General features: G+C 42.9%; 1 protein-coding gene across 1 annotated transcript in view; it reads left to right on the forward strand.

The window, feature by feature from the left end:
* NET1 (neuroepithelial cell transforming 1) overlaps positions 1–15,266 on the forward strand; it is a 63,868-nt gene that overhangs the window by 22,140 nt on the left and 26,462 nt on the right. Inside the window, exon 3 of the mRNA XM_083461241.1 lies at positions 4,461–4,520. Within this exon, the coding sequence (XP_083317367.1) occupies positions 4,461–4,520 (60 nt within the window). The remainder of the gene's footprint in view (positions 1–4,460; positions 4,521–15,266) is intronic.

The raw sequence follows: 15,266 nt of genomic DNA on the forward strand, positions 1-15,266 counted from the left end.
CTCAGGCAGCCATGTTCTACTCAAAGTAGACCCACTGAACTTAAGTGACACTAAGTTAGCCACGCCATTGAGTTCAGTGGGTCTGCTCTGAGTAGGAGTAACTTTGGATACAATTCAAATTATTTTGGATCTTGTGGAATGGAGGCCTGTACAGAGCATTGACTGGATAATGAGCTGGATCACACTCAAGTTCTTCTTGCTTTGAGGCATGGGGCAGTTGTCCACTGGGGCTGTAACAGCTCGTATTCACTTTTTTCAACCAAAGCAAATACTAGGAAACAGCTGTAGTGGTAGGACACATGGTGTGCGTGCATAAGGTTCCAGATTCAATCCCTGATATCTTCACCCAAAAGGTCATGAGGTACCAAGGCTAGAAAAGACTGGAAAACCGCTGCCAATTAATAGAGTACTTGGTTGGATGGACTAGCGATCTGGCTGTCCCTGTGCAATGAAGCCACATAAGTTCAGTTTTAAGGTTGATTGCGGTACAAGAAAATGATGATAGTACAATAAGGCCATTATTTTTTATTGTCCTAAAAGCAAAGGAGTGAAAGTAGATAGGAATATGGGCAGCAATATTTATTTTAATCTGTGTTTTTCCTATTCACCTATAAACTGTATATGCCCTTTTATCTCTTTATGTGAAAAAATGGTTGAGGCAGGAGAAAGCCTGCAGGCCTTACCCTAACTAATGTAAGTTAAGATGTGCCTCCAGCTCCCATGAGCTCCAGCCTGGGATAGCTGATGGTCAAGGGTAATGGGAGTTGTGGGGACACGGGTAGCGCTGTGGGTTAAACTACAGAGCCTAGGGCTTGCTGATCAGAAGGTCAGCGGTTCGAATCCCTGCGACGGGGTAAGCTCCTGTTGCTTGGTCCCTGCTCCTGCCAACCTAGCAGTTTGAAAGCACATCAAAGTGCAAGTAGATAAATAGGTACCGCTCTGGCAGGAAGGTAAACGGCGTTTCCGTGTGCTGCTCTGGTTCGCCAGAAGCGGCTTAGTCATGCTGGCCACATGACCCGGAAGCTGTACGCCGGCTCCCTCGGCCAGTAAAGCGAGATGAGCGCCACAACCTCAGAGTTGACCACAACTGGACCTAATGGTCAGGGGTCCCTTTACCTTTACCTTTAATGGGAGTTGTAGTTCAGCAGCTTTTGGAGTTCCATAGGTTAGCCACCCGTAGTCTAAGCCAGGCTTCCTCAACCTCGGCCCTCCATATGTTTTTGGTCTACAACTCCCATGATCCCTAGCTAGCAGGACCCGTGGTCAGGGATGATGGGAATTGTAGTCTCAAAACATCTGGAGGGCCGAGATTAAGGAAGCCTGGTCTAAGCAGTTTTCTCTCACTTCATGGTACTGGTCCCGCCCTTGTGCCGTGTTTCAAATGCAGCATGAGGTCATGGAAGAACCTGATTTTTCCCTGTTTTGCGATGGTGAGGATTGTAAGCAAGATTTTTGAAACTTGATGACTGCATATCTGCATATGCACCCATGCAGAACACATAAAAAAAGAAGTGCCAAGTCTCCCTTAAGTATGAAATCGAGAAGCAAAAGTTGGTGTCTGTCTGGTCTATTAAATTTTGCTTCTCAGTTTGCTTGTATGGGATTAGTGGAAGTGACGGAAATTTGCCATAAGGTAAATGGAGTACACAGGCTCATCCCACACTTCTATGTATCAGAAAATCCACTTTGCCTTTAGGCTACTGATGCTGTATCAGAGCTGGAGCACCCCTAGCAGTAATAAGTGCTGTTTGACAGAAGTCTGTGTGCTATAAACCTAGAAATATGGCTGTAGAAATATTCTTTGCTTTTAATCCCAGCCCCTTGCTAATAACTTCCGATAGGTGATACTTCTCAAAATGAGACTATTTCTCCACTCCTAATCTCTTGAGGAGCTGCTTTTGTATACTTTTTGCTCTATTCATTATGTTATTAAGGCTTAGGGTAAGTAAATGTTTTTTTAATAGAGGCTAGTTCCAGTAGAAGAGGATAACAAGATTAGATGCTATATATTACAAACCTGAAACTGTATTTATACAAGTTTAACAGACATGAATTGTCCCCAATGACATGAGGCTGCCAAGAATCCTGACCTCACCTGGGTAGTACAGCTCCTAGGGTTTCCTGATTTGGGAGATTAGGACAAGCTGATTTTAAACTTGTAGCAAGATGAGCCTGTAAATCATAAAAGGGAACAATTAACCTGACCTCGGCATCTCCTGGTTCCTGGATTTATCAAGTGAGGGATTGTCAGACTTGGACCTGGGTTCAAATCCCTGCTTAACCGTGAAGCTCACTGGATGACCTTGGGCTAGACACCATTTTTCAGCCTATCTACCTCCAAATTGTGAGGACAAAATGTGGCACGTGTGTGATATGTGCACACTTTCGAGTTCCAGAGAGGAGAAGCATGTTATAAAGGCTTTTTTAAAATAAGATTTCCTCGCCCAAAGGAAGTTTCTCTCCTTACAAATAAGAAGTCTCCTGTTATCTGATACAATCATTGAATCACCCATTTTAGAAAGATGGGTTTTCTTTCTAATTAAGGGGTTTTTTTTGTTTTATAAAAAGGCGATGAACACTTTTTGCTGAGACTTTAGACATCCTGCTTTTTTCAGTCTGGTGCACTCTCAGAAATACTTTTCCACATGAACTGATCTCAGGAGGGTTTAAAAGGGTCATCCAGTCTGAGAAGAACATATCAATCCGGATAGCCCTTTGTTTCTCTGAGCCATTCAAGTGCAGGCTTTTTTAAGAGTCTGCATCTGATTTAGCAGATGTAAAACAGCTGGCTTTGCTGTCAAATGTCTGCTGTCTGTATGAATCGCAACTGGGCTGAGAAAAATGAAGGGCCCAGCCAAGGCAAGACCTATTAAAACTAGTCTAGCCAGTCTTAAAAACAAACCTCTGGACTTCCTTTAGAGTCTGGAGTTGGATGAGACTAAAGCCTATAGGTTGGCTATAAGCAGGGAGTAAAGCTGAATTGCAGAAACTAGGGTTTCTGAGTAAAAAGCACAATCTGAAATTCTTGGTAGCGTTGCAAGATTAATAAAAAGAAAACAACGTCTATTTTTAATGGTATTCTGACCAAGTCTGTAAAGTTAATTTGCAAATTGTTCCTTTGAATAATTTGCAGATATGTAATAGATATGGTTAGAAATACTTTGAAGTGCAAAAACACTCATTTCCATGTTGTTCATAATACAGTGGTACCTCGGATTAAGTACTTAATTCGTTCCGGAGGTCCGTACTTAACCTGAAACTGTTCTTAACCTGAAGCAGCACTTTAGCTAATGGGGCCTCCTGCTGCTGCCGCCGCGCTGCTGGAGCACAATTTCTGTTCTCATCCTGAAGCAAAGTTCTTAACCTGAAACACTATTTCTGGTTTAGCGGAGCTGTAACCTCAAGCGTATGTAACCTCAAGCGTATGTAACCCGAGGTACCACTGTATTGTGGTATTATAATTTTTTTGAATAATGTTTTAGAAAGTCATTTGGTGGAGAAAGGAGTATCTTTCAAGTTGTTCTCCTTTGCTTCTTCTGCATGCTTCACTCCGTCCCCCCCCACCCCACCCCTAACCCACAATGCATGCATGAACAAGAGACTCACATTTGATCTCCAAAGCATTATTCTGTCAGGGAGGGAAACCGTGCCACATGCAGCCTCTGCAACACAGTCCTGTGTTGTGGTGATAGAACTGTGGGCGCAACCACAATAACAAGTCTTGTGTTAAAGAGCGCTGTGCTACAGGGATCCCCCATGAGGCTAAAATATTTTTAAGTTTAGAAGGGGGAATGAGAGCCATATGTGTTGTTCTCAGAGTATGGTCCTTCATGAACACAAGGCCATGCTCTGGTGGTGGGACACATGCCTGTATTTCTCTGACAAAGGGGACTTGCCTGGTCACTGGGAGGAAATTTTACTTGCCACTATCAGTGCTCTGGTCCAGGGGGTCACGAAGAGTCGGACATGACTAAACGACTAAACAACAACCAGAGGTGAACTGGTAAGGACGTTATTATGGGATAGTTGTGATCTGTAGAACTTAGAAGTGGGAGATAGCACACATTGATGCTTATATAATGGTAAGCATAACTGAGAACTGTGGAATCCAAACAGGTTTCTTGTTTCATTAAGTAAATTCTTGAAATTGTTCCAGGTGTCAATAGCGACATTAATGCATGTTGCTCCTTCCTTTTGGATTTTCATTCTTCTCTTTTTAATCTGTTTCTCATAGGAGCACAAAGGAGGCAATAACTTCTAGGCGAATTGCTTGTATGTTTGCTTGTATGTCAAGTCAAATGACGTTAATTGCCAGAATGAAATTCCTCCAGCTTGTTTACATCATAGTTGTAAAAAGGAGGGCAGCTTTGGGGCACGTAACACTTGGGGAAGCTGGTTCCTTTCAAGGATATCAAAGCCAGGCATGTAACTCGTATAACTAGTGTTTTCTTTCCTTATAGAAGAGGAAGCGGAGAGAGAGAGATGATGATGTTGTCAGTATTTGTAGCCTCGATCTTAAGGTAATTAAAACATTTTTCACATGATTGTACTGATAAGCAAAGGTGCTGCATTCATTGAGGTTTCTGGTCCACCTTATAGGCTTGTGGTGGGTTTTATTGTTTTCCTTCTTCTGTTGACCAACCATCCAAGGTAGTTGAGAGGATATTCCCGTTTCCATTTAATTGATAGGAAATGGGGACTGAGAGATTGCAACTTTCCAAAGGCTCCACCCACCAAGTCTACTGCTAAACTGGCATTTGAACTTCAGTTGCCCAGCTTCAGGTTCAGCACACCTACCTACTTGCCAGTGCTGACAAATCCAACATCCGAAAGAACCCAAAATTATCGTCTCTGATAATTGAGACCTCCAGACCTGGAGGGTGGTATCTTACTCTGTCCTCATAGTTGAAAGTGATGGACTTAAGTCCAGTGATTTCATTGAGTCTGCCCATAGTATGGTGAGCATTGGATATCACCAGAGGCTTTACTACCTGAAGATTTTTGGTTTATTTCCAAACCTATCTCTGTGACCGTGAAACCTAGAATGTTGCTCCTTCGCTTTTTTATTACAGAATTCTAACTTTATTGAGCAATTACAAGAGGCAAGAATAAGAAACTGTGCTATAAAAATGGTTTCCCTTCAAGATACACAGTGAGATGGAAGATTCTCAACACCTGCTTTTTTGCATTCTTCTAGCAAAATGTCATAAAAGGGGGCAATTTTTCTGAATAATTATTTCTTTACCTTCCACAACTAATATAATTTATCAACAGACATCCCACAGTGTATCCGACTGCTCTCCCTTCAGCTTTTCCCTACCCATCAGCAACCAATTTCCCACTGCCTGACATTGGGGAATAATATTACACTAGGTTTTGCTTGGTCTAGATGCATAGAAATTCATGGACCTAACCTAGTCATCTCCATCAATTTCAGTGGGTGTACTCTGAGTAAACCTAGTTGAATACCACCCTTTCCCCCCTATTTTTCTAGCAGGGACTGTAAAATGCCATCTATTTTCCTAGGATGGGCTTCATTTCTCTGGGCTTTTTAATGGCATCCATGCTGTAGAGCTGGTGTAGCCAACATGGTGCCCTCCAGATGTTGTTGAACTACAACTTCCATCAGCCCCGACCATTAGTTCTGCTGGTGAAGCTGACGGGAGTTGTAGTACCACACTGGCTATTCCTGCTGCAGAATAACGTTTCCCTGGGAAGACCCACCAGGCTCTTCCACTGTTATGTTTTTCCAGAATATGAAGAGAGTATTTTAAGACTGTGCTGCTCAAAATTGCTTCCTTTTGTTGGTTTTGTAATCTTAATTCTAATGTGTGTGACAATATTTAAAAATAAATGCTGGCAATTTGAAATGTATGCTGCGTAGCATCCTGAGCACAAAATGGAAAGGTAACTTAGACATTTTGTAAATGAAAGAACACCTCCCACTGCCAAAAGCAAGAACTTAGCAATGGTGAAAGGTTTGCAAAGGTGAAAGCTTGCAATGCACTGCCCCTTGAGTGTAACTGGCATTAAGAGTATATGCAGTACTTTTCCTGTATGTGGCTTTATCTTTTCCTGAAGTAAACACTATGAGACTGAGACATGCTAATTCTGATTTATGGGATCCCCAATCATTGCCTCCTTTGTTAATTAATGGTTCTATTGTTTGTTCTTTTTATCAGCCTCAATTTTATTATTTCTCAAAAGTGGATTCACTGACCCGTGAATGGTTGTGACTGTTTTTTTTATCTAAGCTTCACGTGTAGGTTCCTTCAGCTCAGAACAAGTGGGTATCAAAGCAGGCTCAGACAACACAATTGTTGCCCTCTTCAGTGATTGCTTCATATCGGATTGCACAAATCTCCCTGTTCATCGGGCTCCCCAAAACCTTGGAAGAAATGAGGCTTAGTATCAGCTCAGTAAATATACAAGTATCCAGAGATAACCACTGAAAGAAATACGTGCCTCTTCTCAGGTGGATAATAATCTACCACTTTTACCGCCTTCACCCACTGATGCTGCTGTTGTACTTAGCACTCACTCCAGCTAAAGTGTAGACACTTCAGCTAAAACTTCTGCACTGCCTGCCCTTACACCCCCAGGCTAGGTTCAAGGTTCTTGAATTGTTATACAAAGCTTTGCACAACCTGAGTCCAGGATGCATTAAGGATCACCTGAGCACTTACATCCTAGCTTGGTCACTGAGATAGTCCTGGGGAGCACTGTTAATTGTCCCTGTCTTTCAAAAGCCTGACTGGCTTCAGCTAGAAGTTGGCTGTTTAGTGTCATGGGTCCCATGCTGTAGAATATTCTTCAGTGGGGATTCAGCAGTCAGCCTTGCAACTAATTTTCAGATGTCTCTTAAAACCCTTTTATGCCAACAGGCCTATTCAGTTGTTTAAACTTATTCAATGTGAGCCAGTCATTTATTAATAGTTTGCATTTCATTTTTATGATTATTTTGCATTGTTTTAATTGCATTTTGTATTTTATTGCACTTATAAATGTTGTTGTCTGCCACCGGGATATTTTATATGCAGAGGGTGGTCTATAACTATTTTTGTCAATAAAGAAATAAATCTCCCTGCTCTCCTCATCAAAACTTTATCCTCCTATCACTCTGAAGGCAACAAAGCCTTTGCTGAATCAGCATAGTCACACTGTACCTAAAAAGCAGAGACATCACCTTGCCAACAAAGGTCCATATAGTTAAGCTATGGTTTTCCCAGTAGTGATGTATGGAAGTGAGAGCTGGACCATAAAGAAGGCTGGTCGCCAAAGAATTGATGCTTTTTAATTATGGTGCTGGAGGAGACTCTTGAGAGTCCCATGGACTGCAAGGAGATCAAACCTCTCCATTCTGAAGGAAATCAGCCCTGAGTGCTCACTGGAAGGACAGATCCTGAAGCTGAGGCTCCAATACTTTGGCCACCTCATGAGAAGAGAAGGCTCCCTGGAAAAGACCCTGATGTTGGGAAAGATGGAGGGCACAAGGAGACGGGGACGACAGAGGACGAGATGGTTGGACAGTGTTTCAAAGCAACCAGCATGAGTTTGACCAAACTGTGGGAGGCAGTGGAAGACAGGAGTGCCTGGCGTGCTCTGGTCCAGGGGGTCACGAAGAGTCGCACAAGACTAAACAACAACAACTTCTCTGGCTTGTCCTGCTGCTGCTGGTCTCTGTCTTCTCACCTCTCCTGGCTTGTCCAACAGATTCAAGGATGGGGAACCTGAGGCCCTGCAGATGCTGTGGAACTACAACTGCATCATCCATAATAATTGGTTGTGCTGGCTGGGTCTGATGGGAGATGAGAGTCCAACAATATCTAAAGGACCCCCAGGTCTCCAGCCTTGGTCTGAGTGAACCATTTGTATGTTCTGCATAAGGCTTAGTGTAGTCTTGATACCAAAAGGGTGGACATCAGTATTAATTGGCTTGATAGCATCCAACAGAGTGTGCTTTTAATTCATTGAAATGGCTTTCTGTTCTGTCGCACACAGTTGAGTGCAATGGTACTACCAAACCAAATATATATGCTTAGTGGTTATAATTCAATATTTGTTTTGAAAAGGTGTGGCTGCCTACATTAAGATGGCATTGTTTCATTTTGACTCATTTAAGCAAAAATGCTGCTATTTTCAGTAGCACGTAGCTCATACACCCCACAGTAACTGGGTTCCATCTCTCTTGCAGCTGGTACGAATTATTGTAAAGTCCTGTCTGAATGACATTTGTTTCTGAACATGCACAACTGTTAACATTCAAAGCCAACAAGGTGGAAGGTTAGCAGTGGCGTAGCGTGGGGGGTGCAAGGGGTGCCAGCCGCACCGGGCGCAACATTTTTGGGGGCGCACTCGGAGCTCTCTGCCCCTACCTGGTCCTGGTGGCTCACTCTCTCTCACACAGTGCTGGCTGCGAAGGAAAGGACGAGGCTGCGCGCTCCCCAGCCCAGGCGCCGCCTTCTGCGCGCACACTCGCTTGCAGCTAGAAGCCCTGCAGAAAAGGCCGTCGGGTGCAGGAGCGGCGCCTACGTCGCGCCTCCCGGAGGGGGCGCGTCGCAAGGCATTGGCGCGCGTTTGGACGGGCTGCGGAGGGCGCGAGCGCTGCGTGCGCCCCAGGAGGCCGGCGAGGGCGGGAAAGCGGGCGGCTCGCTCCTCCCGTGCGCCCGAAGGGGCTTTTTTGGCGGTTCCCCCGCTGCTACGAAGTCCTAAGCAACAAGAAGGGAAGCGCCTCATGAGCATAGCACTGGAGGGTGAGTCTCAACTTTTCTGGACGAGCACTCAATGTGTTGCAGATATTAAGCATAAGAAACGCTCCTCATTGTCCACACCCATAAAAATATTCATTTATTTTTTTATAAATATTTTATTAAATTTTCAAATACATAATACAAGATCCCTACACCAAAAAGCCAGAACCAAAATACCAAAGAGCCATATAGAAAGAAAGAAATAAAAAAGAAAAAAGAAAAAAGAGAAAAATATAACCAACCATTCAGTACAACTTTTCTTATATAACTGATTGGACTTCCTCACATCTCCTTACCCTGCATTATTTATAATAAGAATGTCAGCAAATTATTACCTTGTTTCATACCTTATTTTGTACTTTCCAAATATTATACTTCTAAATTTAAAACAATTTTTATCAATTGCTCATACCTTAAAATTAAACGTAGTGTTGCCTTAAATTTCGACCTTTTCTTACTTATAACTTAATTTTCTGTTTTACAAAGTCTATTTGCTGGAACTGATATTTTCTAAATCGTGCAAATACTTAACATTCATACAACTTATAATGTTTTTGTAAATAGTCCTTAAACTTCTTCCAGTCCTCTTCCATTGTTTCTTCTCCCAAGTCTCGGATTCTGCCAATCATTTCAGCCAATTCCATATAGTCCATCAATTGCGTCTGCCACTCTTCCAGTGTGGGCAAGTCTTGTGTCTTCCAATACTTTGCAATAAGTATTCTTGCTGCTGTTGTCGCATACATAAAGAAACTTCTGTCCTTTTTTAACACTTTCTGGCCGACAATGCCCAAGAGGAAGGCCTCCGGTTTCTTAACAAAGGTATATTTAAATCAGTGGCGTAGCGTGGGGGGTGCAGGGGGGGCCAGCCGCACCGGGCGCAACATCTGGGGGTTAGGGTTAGGGGGCGCAAATCCACGGGTTAGGGGGCGCAAATTACTTGCCTTGCCCCGGGCGCTGACAACCCACGCTACGCCACTGAAGGTTAGATCTTAGTTTTCAGCAGTTCAAGTTTGTCTTGCTGACGTCACTGTAGGATTGTAAAAATCCCTGACCTTCCTCCAGCATTCAAGCTGACACATTTGGAGAAAAAGAGAGAAACAAAGAGAGAGAGAAACTATTTTTATTAGAGCATGAGGTTGGTGAAGGTCTGTGCCAACAAATGTTGATCGATGGCAAAATATCTTGTCTATTTTAAGCTGATGACAGTAACTTTCAAGCGTTTGCTCCCTTTGCCTTTAAGGTTAATGGGTGAAGGTTGCTTCATGACCCATGAAGGCCCTGTTGGTCCCACTACTTTTCCAGAAGCCTCATCCTGGTTGGGGCCAGTATCCAGATATGTTCTTCATAAATGCTGGTTATTAGCTGGTGAATGGCCAAACAGTGAAGGTTGAGAGCCTAGAATTCAATTAATGAGTGGCTGTTCTGAGCGGTGAAGAGTGTGGAGACAGCTGCAGCACTGCAGGTGGATTGAAGGGACAAGAATGCATGGCCATTTTAGATTCAGTTGACTTTGGAAGTTTTGAACTTCTTGTCACGTTGTGAATTCTTCCTCAGATGGATAAAGGCGGTAAAGCATATTTGATGCAGACCCTGGTCTTGAAACTGTGAAAGGTTGGGGTACGTTTTTAGTGTGACACTTCACTCGGCGGTTCTCTCTTTATTACTAAAACAGAGAAATACAGGCTATCTGCTTCCTAATTCTCCCCTGCTTTCATGAGAGAACTTTCTACTGCTTGGTGAACTCCTCCTCAACTCATGGGGATCCCAGTCCACGCTATTTGACAAGCTTCAGTAGTCTGCCAAATTTGTAAGCATAGCTATGGTTACAGCTGTACTGTGAAAGATAAATTGTATGGTTTAGATGCTTAGCTTTCTCTTAGGAAATGTAGTTATGTGAAACTGGCAGGAATCTTTGCAAAACTGTGTACTTGAACCCATGCACCTGTATCTTTCCACTGCATTCTCATTTCACTCTACTATACTTGCAGTAAAACTGCCTCTGATGTGCCATAGCTTGTATACTGTGCTACAGTGCTAAGCTCTGCTATTATGTAAGCTGCAAACTAATGATTCATGCCAGGTGAAGCCTAAGGTGTGTGTATGTTCAGAAGGTGTGGGCCCAATGTTTATTAGCAACAAGATTGCGGGGGCCTCAGTATCCAGCGCTGAGTCGAAGAGAAGTACAGTGCAGCTTGCAAAGGGCATGATGAAGCTATAGTTAGTAATCTCCAGTCTAGTCTGTGCTCTAGGTCCTCAAAAGCCTGGTAAGGAGTACTGTGGGAATTCGTTATGTGTAAGAAATAGGAATTCTGTGCCAAGAAAATGTGAGCGGTTGTTTTTTTTTAAAGAAGAAGTTTAGTACATGAAATGTAGCAAACCACATAAAAAACGGCACTTGGAATTGAAATCACTGTTATAGGAAGATACTGCCTTTTACCATGGAAAGTCAGTTAGATAGCATATTAATACTGATTGACATCCTCTGTGAATTTGTCTAATCCTGCTTTAGAGCGACCTGAGCCAGTAGCCCTTACCATAAACTATCCACTGTGTGAAGCTACATATGCAACAGAATGCAGGACCCTTGGCACATGAAGGGCTGGAGCACCTTTATTACAACAGAAAGCTAAAGCATTATGGCTTTTTGCGTTAGAATCAGGGGGAGGAACTGGATCTGCCAGTGGGCCGGATCCCTAATGCCCCCACCTTTTATGGGCCTACTTTGATAGGATCACCTTCCTGTCAATCACTTGATGTCATAATGATGTCAAAGTTGAGTGGGAATCACTAGAAACCCGCAACCAGCTGCTCAACTGGTGACCTACTTTGAAGGTGCACTCCCAGCTCCAATCAGCTAATTGGTGCTGGAAGTGCATCTTCCAAGGGACACGCTCCATTTGCTCGAAGCACTATTTTAGCCAAGTGGTTTGAATGCAAACTACTTCAAGAAAACAGAGCAAGTCCATATAAAAGTGAGCTCCCGGCATCAAAAGATCTTTCTCTGCTTCTAACAAAGTCCCCTTGGCCACTCTAGGGGAACTCCTTAGTGCATCTGATCTCAGTGAGGATTCCTGTCAGCTGATGGGCACTGACGGGGAGCCTCACTTGTAAAGGAACAATTGGGAGCATCAGGCTTGGGGCATATGGGCATAATTGATGGGGAACAGTCTCACAGGCCAAATTGGGCCTGTGCCATACCTAAATAGGTTTGCATACTAGAGAGTCCCCACCACTGCTTTAGAAAAAAGGCGACATAGGCGGAGACATGAGAAATGTACTAAAGTTAGACATTGTGTGGAGAAAGCCAGTTATGATTTTCTCCCTCCCTTGCCCACAGTTCTAGAACTTGGGGCCATTCAAATTGATGGGCTGTAGACCTAAGGATGACAGTATTCAATGCAGCACATAATTCATTCTGGAATTTGCTGATCTAAGATGTGACTACCGCAAACGTAGGCGGTTGTTTAAACCATCTGAAAGGAGTTTAGACAAATTTATGGGCAGCATCTCTTATCTATGGCTGTTAATCGTGATGGCCAAACGGGACCACAGTAGAGGGGCATTACCATCACGCCCTGTGCCTGAACTTTCTGCAGACTTCTGTAGAAAATGGGGTGCTGGAGTAGGTGGACTTTTTTTGTTTAATTGAGCTGGGCCCTTTTTTATATTAAGATGACTCTAGATTTGTCCAGATAAAGTTATATTGCATGGTAAACTAGCTTCTCGGCTGTTGCTGCTTTATGAAACTTGCAGTAGTCAAGCAAAATACCGGTAGCAACCATTTTGCACGGGAGTTCCATTCCTGACCCCTGTGTGCGTCAGTGGAGCACACATTAAGTCCACCCCATTCTGCCCCCACCCTTTCAGACCACTTCTAGGTTGGCAGAGACCAGCGTGTGCATGATTGTGCATCAGTTGGACGAGTTTAAAATGGTCGCTGTTAGTAGTAACATAAACCAGTCCTTGGGGAGTAAATGAACCTTTCATGGGGTTACAGCAGTGGTTCTCAAAGGGTGTGATAGGAAAGGATGGCAAGTGTGTCAGGACGATTCAAGGACAATCAAAGAAACATTTAAACTATTCAGTGTAGTATAATATAGTATAGTATAGTATCAAAGTACCGTATTTTTTGCACCATAACACTCACTTTTTTCCTCCTAGAAAGTAAGGGGAAATGTCTGTGCGTGTTATGGAGGGAATGCCTACGGGTGGCATGCCTACGGATTTTCCTCCTCTAAAAACTATGTGCGTGTTATGGTCGGGTGCGTGTTATAGAGTGAAAAATACGGTAATTTATATATACACACACACGCAACCAAAAACAGTATCCACACCTCTCTTCAAGAGCATTGGCTATTTATTCTCCTACTATTCTCCACTACATATAGTGAAAAACAGGGAATTGTCATATTTGTCAGTCAAAAATCCCTGATCACTGCATATAGCGAACAGGGATTTTTGACTCTGACAAATACGAGAGATCATAAAAGAGAAAGGCTTCTTTGTGTCATTGAGGAGATGAGAGTTTGTCTCAAATCAGAACTAATATAAATAAGATTACCCCGCAAAAAAAAGCAAGCTCACACCTCTCACTGAGTTTGTATACATACTTAAAGTACATGTGTAAGAGGCTCATTTATAATTATATTTTGGGAATGATTAATGTTCTTATGTATCTGCATTGTTTTATACTGTATGGGTGTCCCATGATCATATTATAAAATTGTTGTGTTCTGTGTTATAAATCAAGCACTGCTGGGAGTTGTTTCTTTTTGTTTTCCAATGTATTTCTTATCGATTAAAAAAAAAGGGTGTGGCCATGAACAGATTTTTCCCCCCTGAAAGTGTAGCCAAGAGGAAAAAAAGTTTTAGAACTAGTGGGTTTTAGAGTATATGACTTTCTTTAAAGAATGGCCATTACTCTTATACCAGATAGATGCTGCTGTAAAAAATAGCATCCTTTCCTGTGTTGGGTACCACTTTCAGGGCCCACAATTATAGTAACCCTAGTCGGGCATGGCAGCTCAAACTCATGCATTTGTCTTGGCCAGCTCTGAAAGATAAATTATTAGTTGGAGATCAGCATTTAGGATGAACTGCCAACTGGACCACCCAAGTCATGAGGAGAAAATAGCTATGAGTGTATGGTTAGCATATAAGTTTAAATAAAGAATATAAAGTAGTTTCAAACTTGTAGTGTGGTGGCTGCTTTTCTCCCTTCCTTTCGTGTAAATCTTCGCTTGTTTTTACACCAGGAGCTTATTGCAAAGCTCTTGTATTAACACAGGCAGAATGTGAAAGAATAAAGAGAAGGCTTTATTTGATTTTCTGTGCTTTCATCCATCTTGAATGTTGATATTTGAACGGTACTAGTGATGGTCTATACTGCTGAATTTCAATGGGGGAATGAATTGTAGAAAAAACACATCTGTGCTGCTGAGCTTTTTATTTATATAGTCCATCTTAACTGCAGAGACATCCCATCAGCCTAATAAAATGCTGTGTTCCAGACTGCATGTATACATTATAGGAGCCAAGCAACCCCTTCGTCTGCTTACAAGAACACAGCTTTACATTTTTGACAGGGACATAAATATCTATTGCTGGAATGTTAAAAGCAGGTTATAGCCAAGAAGTAATGTAGTCAAGCAGGTCATATGGGCTGACTTCCTATAAGTACTCATTCGAACAAAGCTGTGTATTTTCCCGAAGAGCTAAAGCAAGCAGTAATTTTCTCAGTGTATGCATTCTGGTCATAGCATTTGATAGATGACACCTTTGAACAAGGCAGCAGCTTAAACTAGCTGTGGGCCCCCAAACCCTACTATGAGGAAATGTAAATTCTTAAAAGTTCTACCTAGAATATGTAGATAATGAATAAAATTGCATTTTTTTAAAGGACAGAAAGCAGAAGAAAGTGGTAGAATCATGAAGTGTTTGACTAGGACCTGGGAGAGCTGTGTTCAAATCCCCATTCAGCCATGAAGCTCAGTGGGTGACCTTGGGCCAGTCACCATCTCTTAGCCTAACCTACCTCACAGGATTGTTGTAAGAATGAAACGGGGAGCAAGAGAACCATGGACACTACCTTGAGATCCTTAGATTAAAGTGGTATAACTTTAATAACCTTTAGAGTATGGTTACCAGATTTTTTTTTCAATGAATTCAGGGACACCTTTTTTTTTTTTTGAAGCTGAGTAGCAATCAGTAGTGGGGTTGGAGAGGCAAAAGACCCTGGGCCCAAGCACACATGCATATCCCGAGCCTTCCCTGATGATCTGCCCCCTTCCCCCTTTGTTTTGACAGATCGGGGGAGGCTCGGGAGTCGCAGGTGGGCGGGCGTTGCTCAGGAGGGGCGCAAGGCGCGTGGTTTCTCTGCCAGGCAAGGTGCAAAGCCCTTCTTTCGCACCCTGTGAAACATAAATGTGCAGAGTTTTTTAAAAATTGGGCAACAGCCGGCCACAACTTCTGAGCCCCCCCCCCCATCAGTCAAAACAAAGGGGGAAGGGGGCAGGA

This window comes from Podarcis liolepis (genome assembly GCF_965112155.1).
Source record: "Podarcis liolepis genome assembly, chromosome: 10".
In the NCBI taxonomy this organism is placed as follows: Eukaryota; Metazoa; Chordata; class Lepidosauria; order Squamata; family Lacertidae; genus Podarcis; species Podarcis liolepis.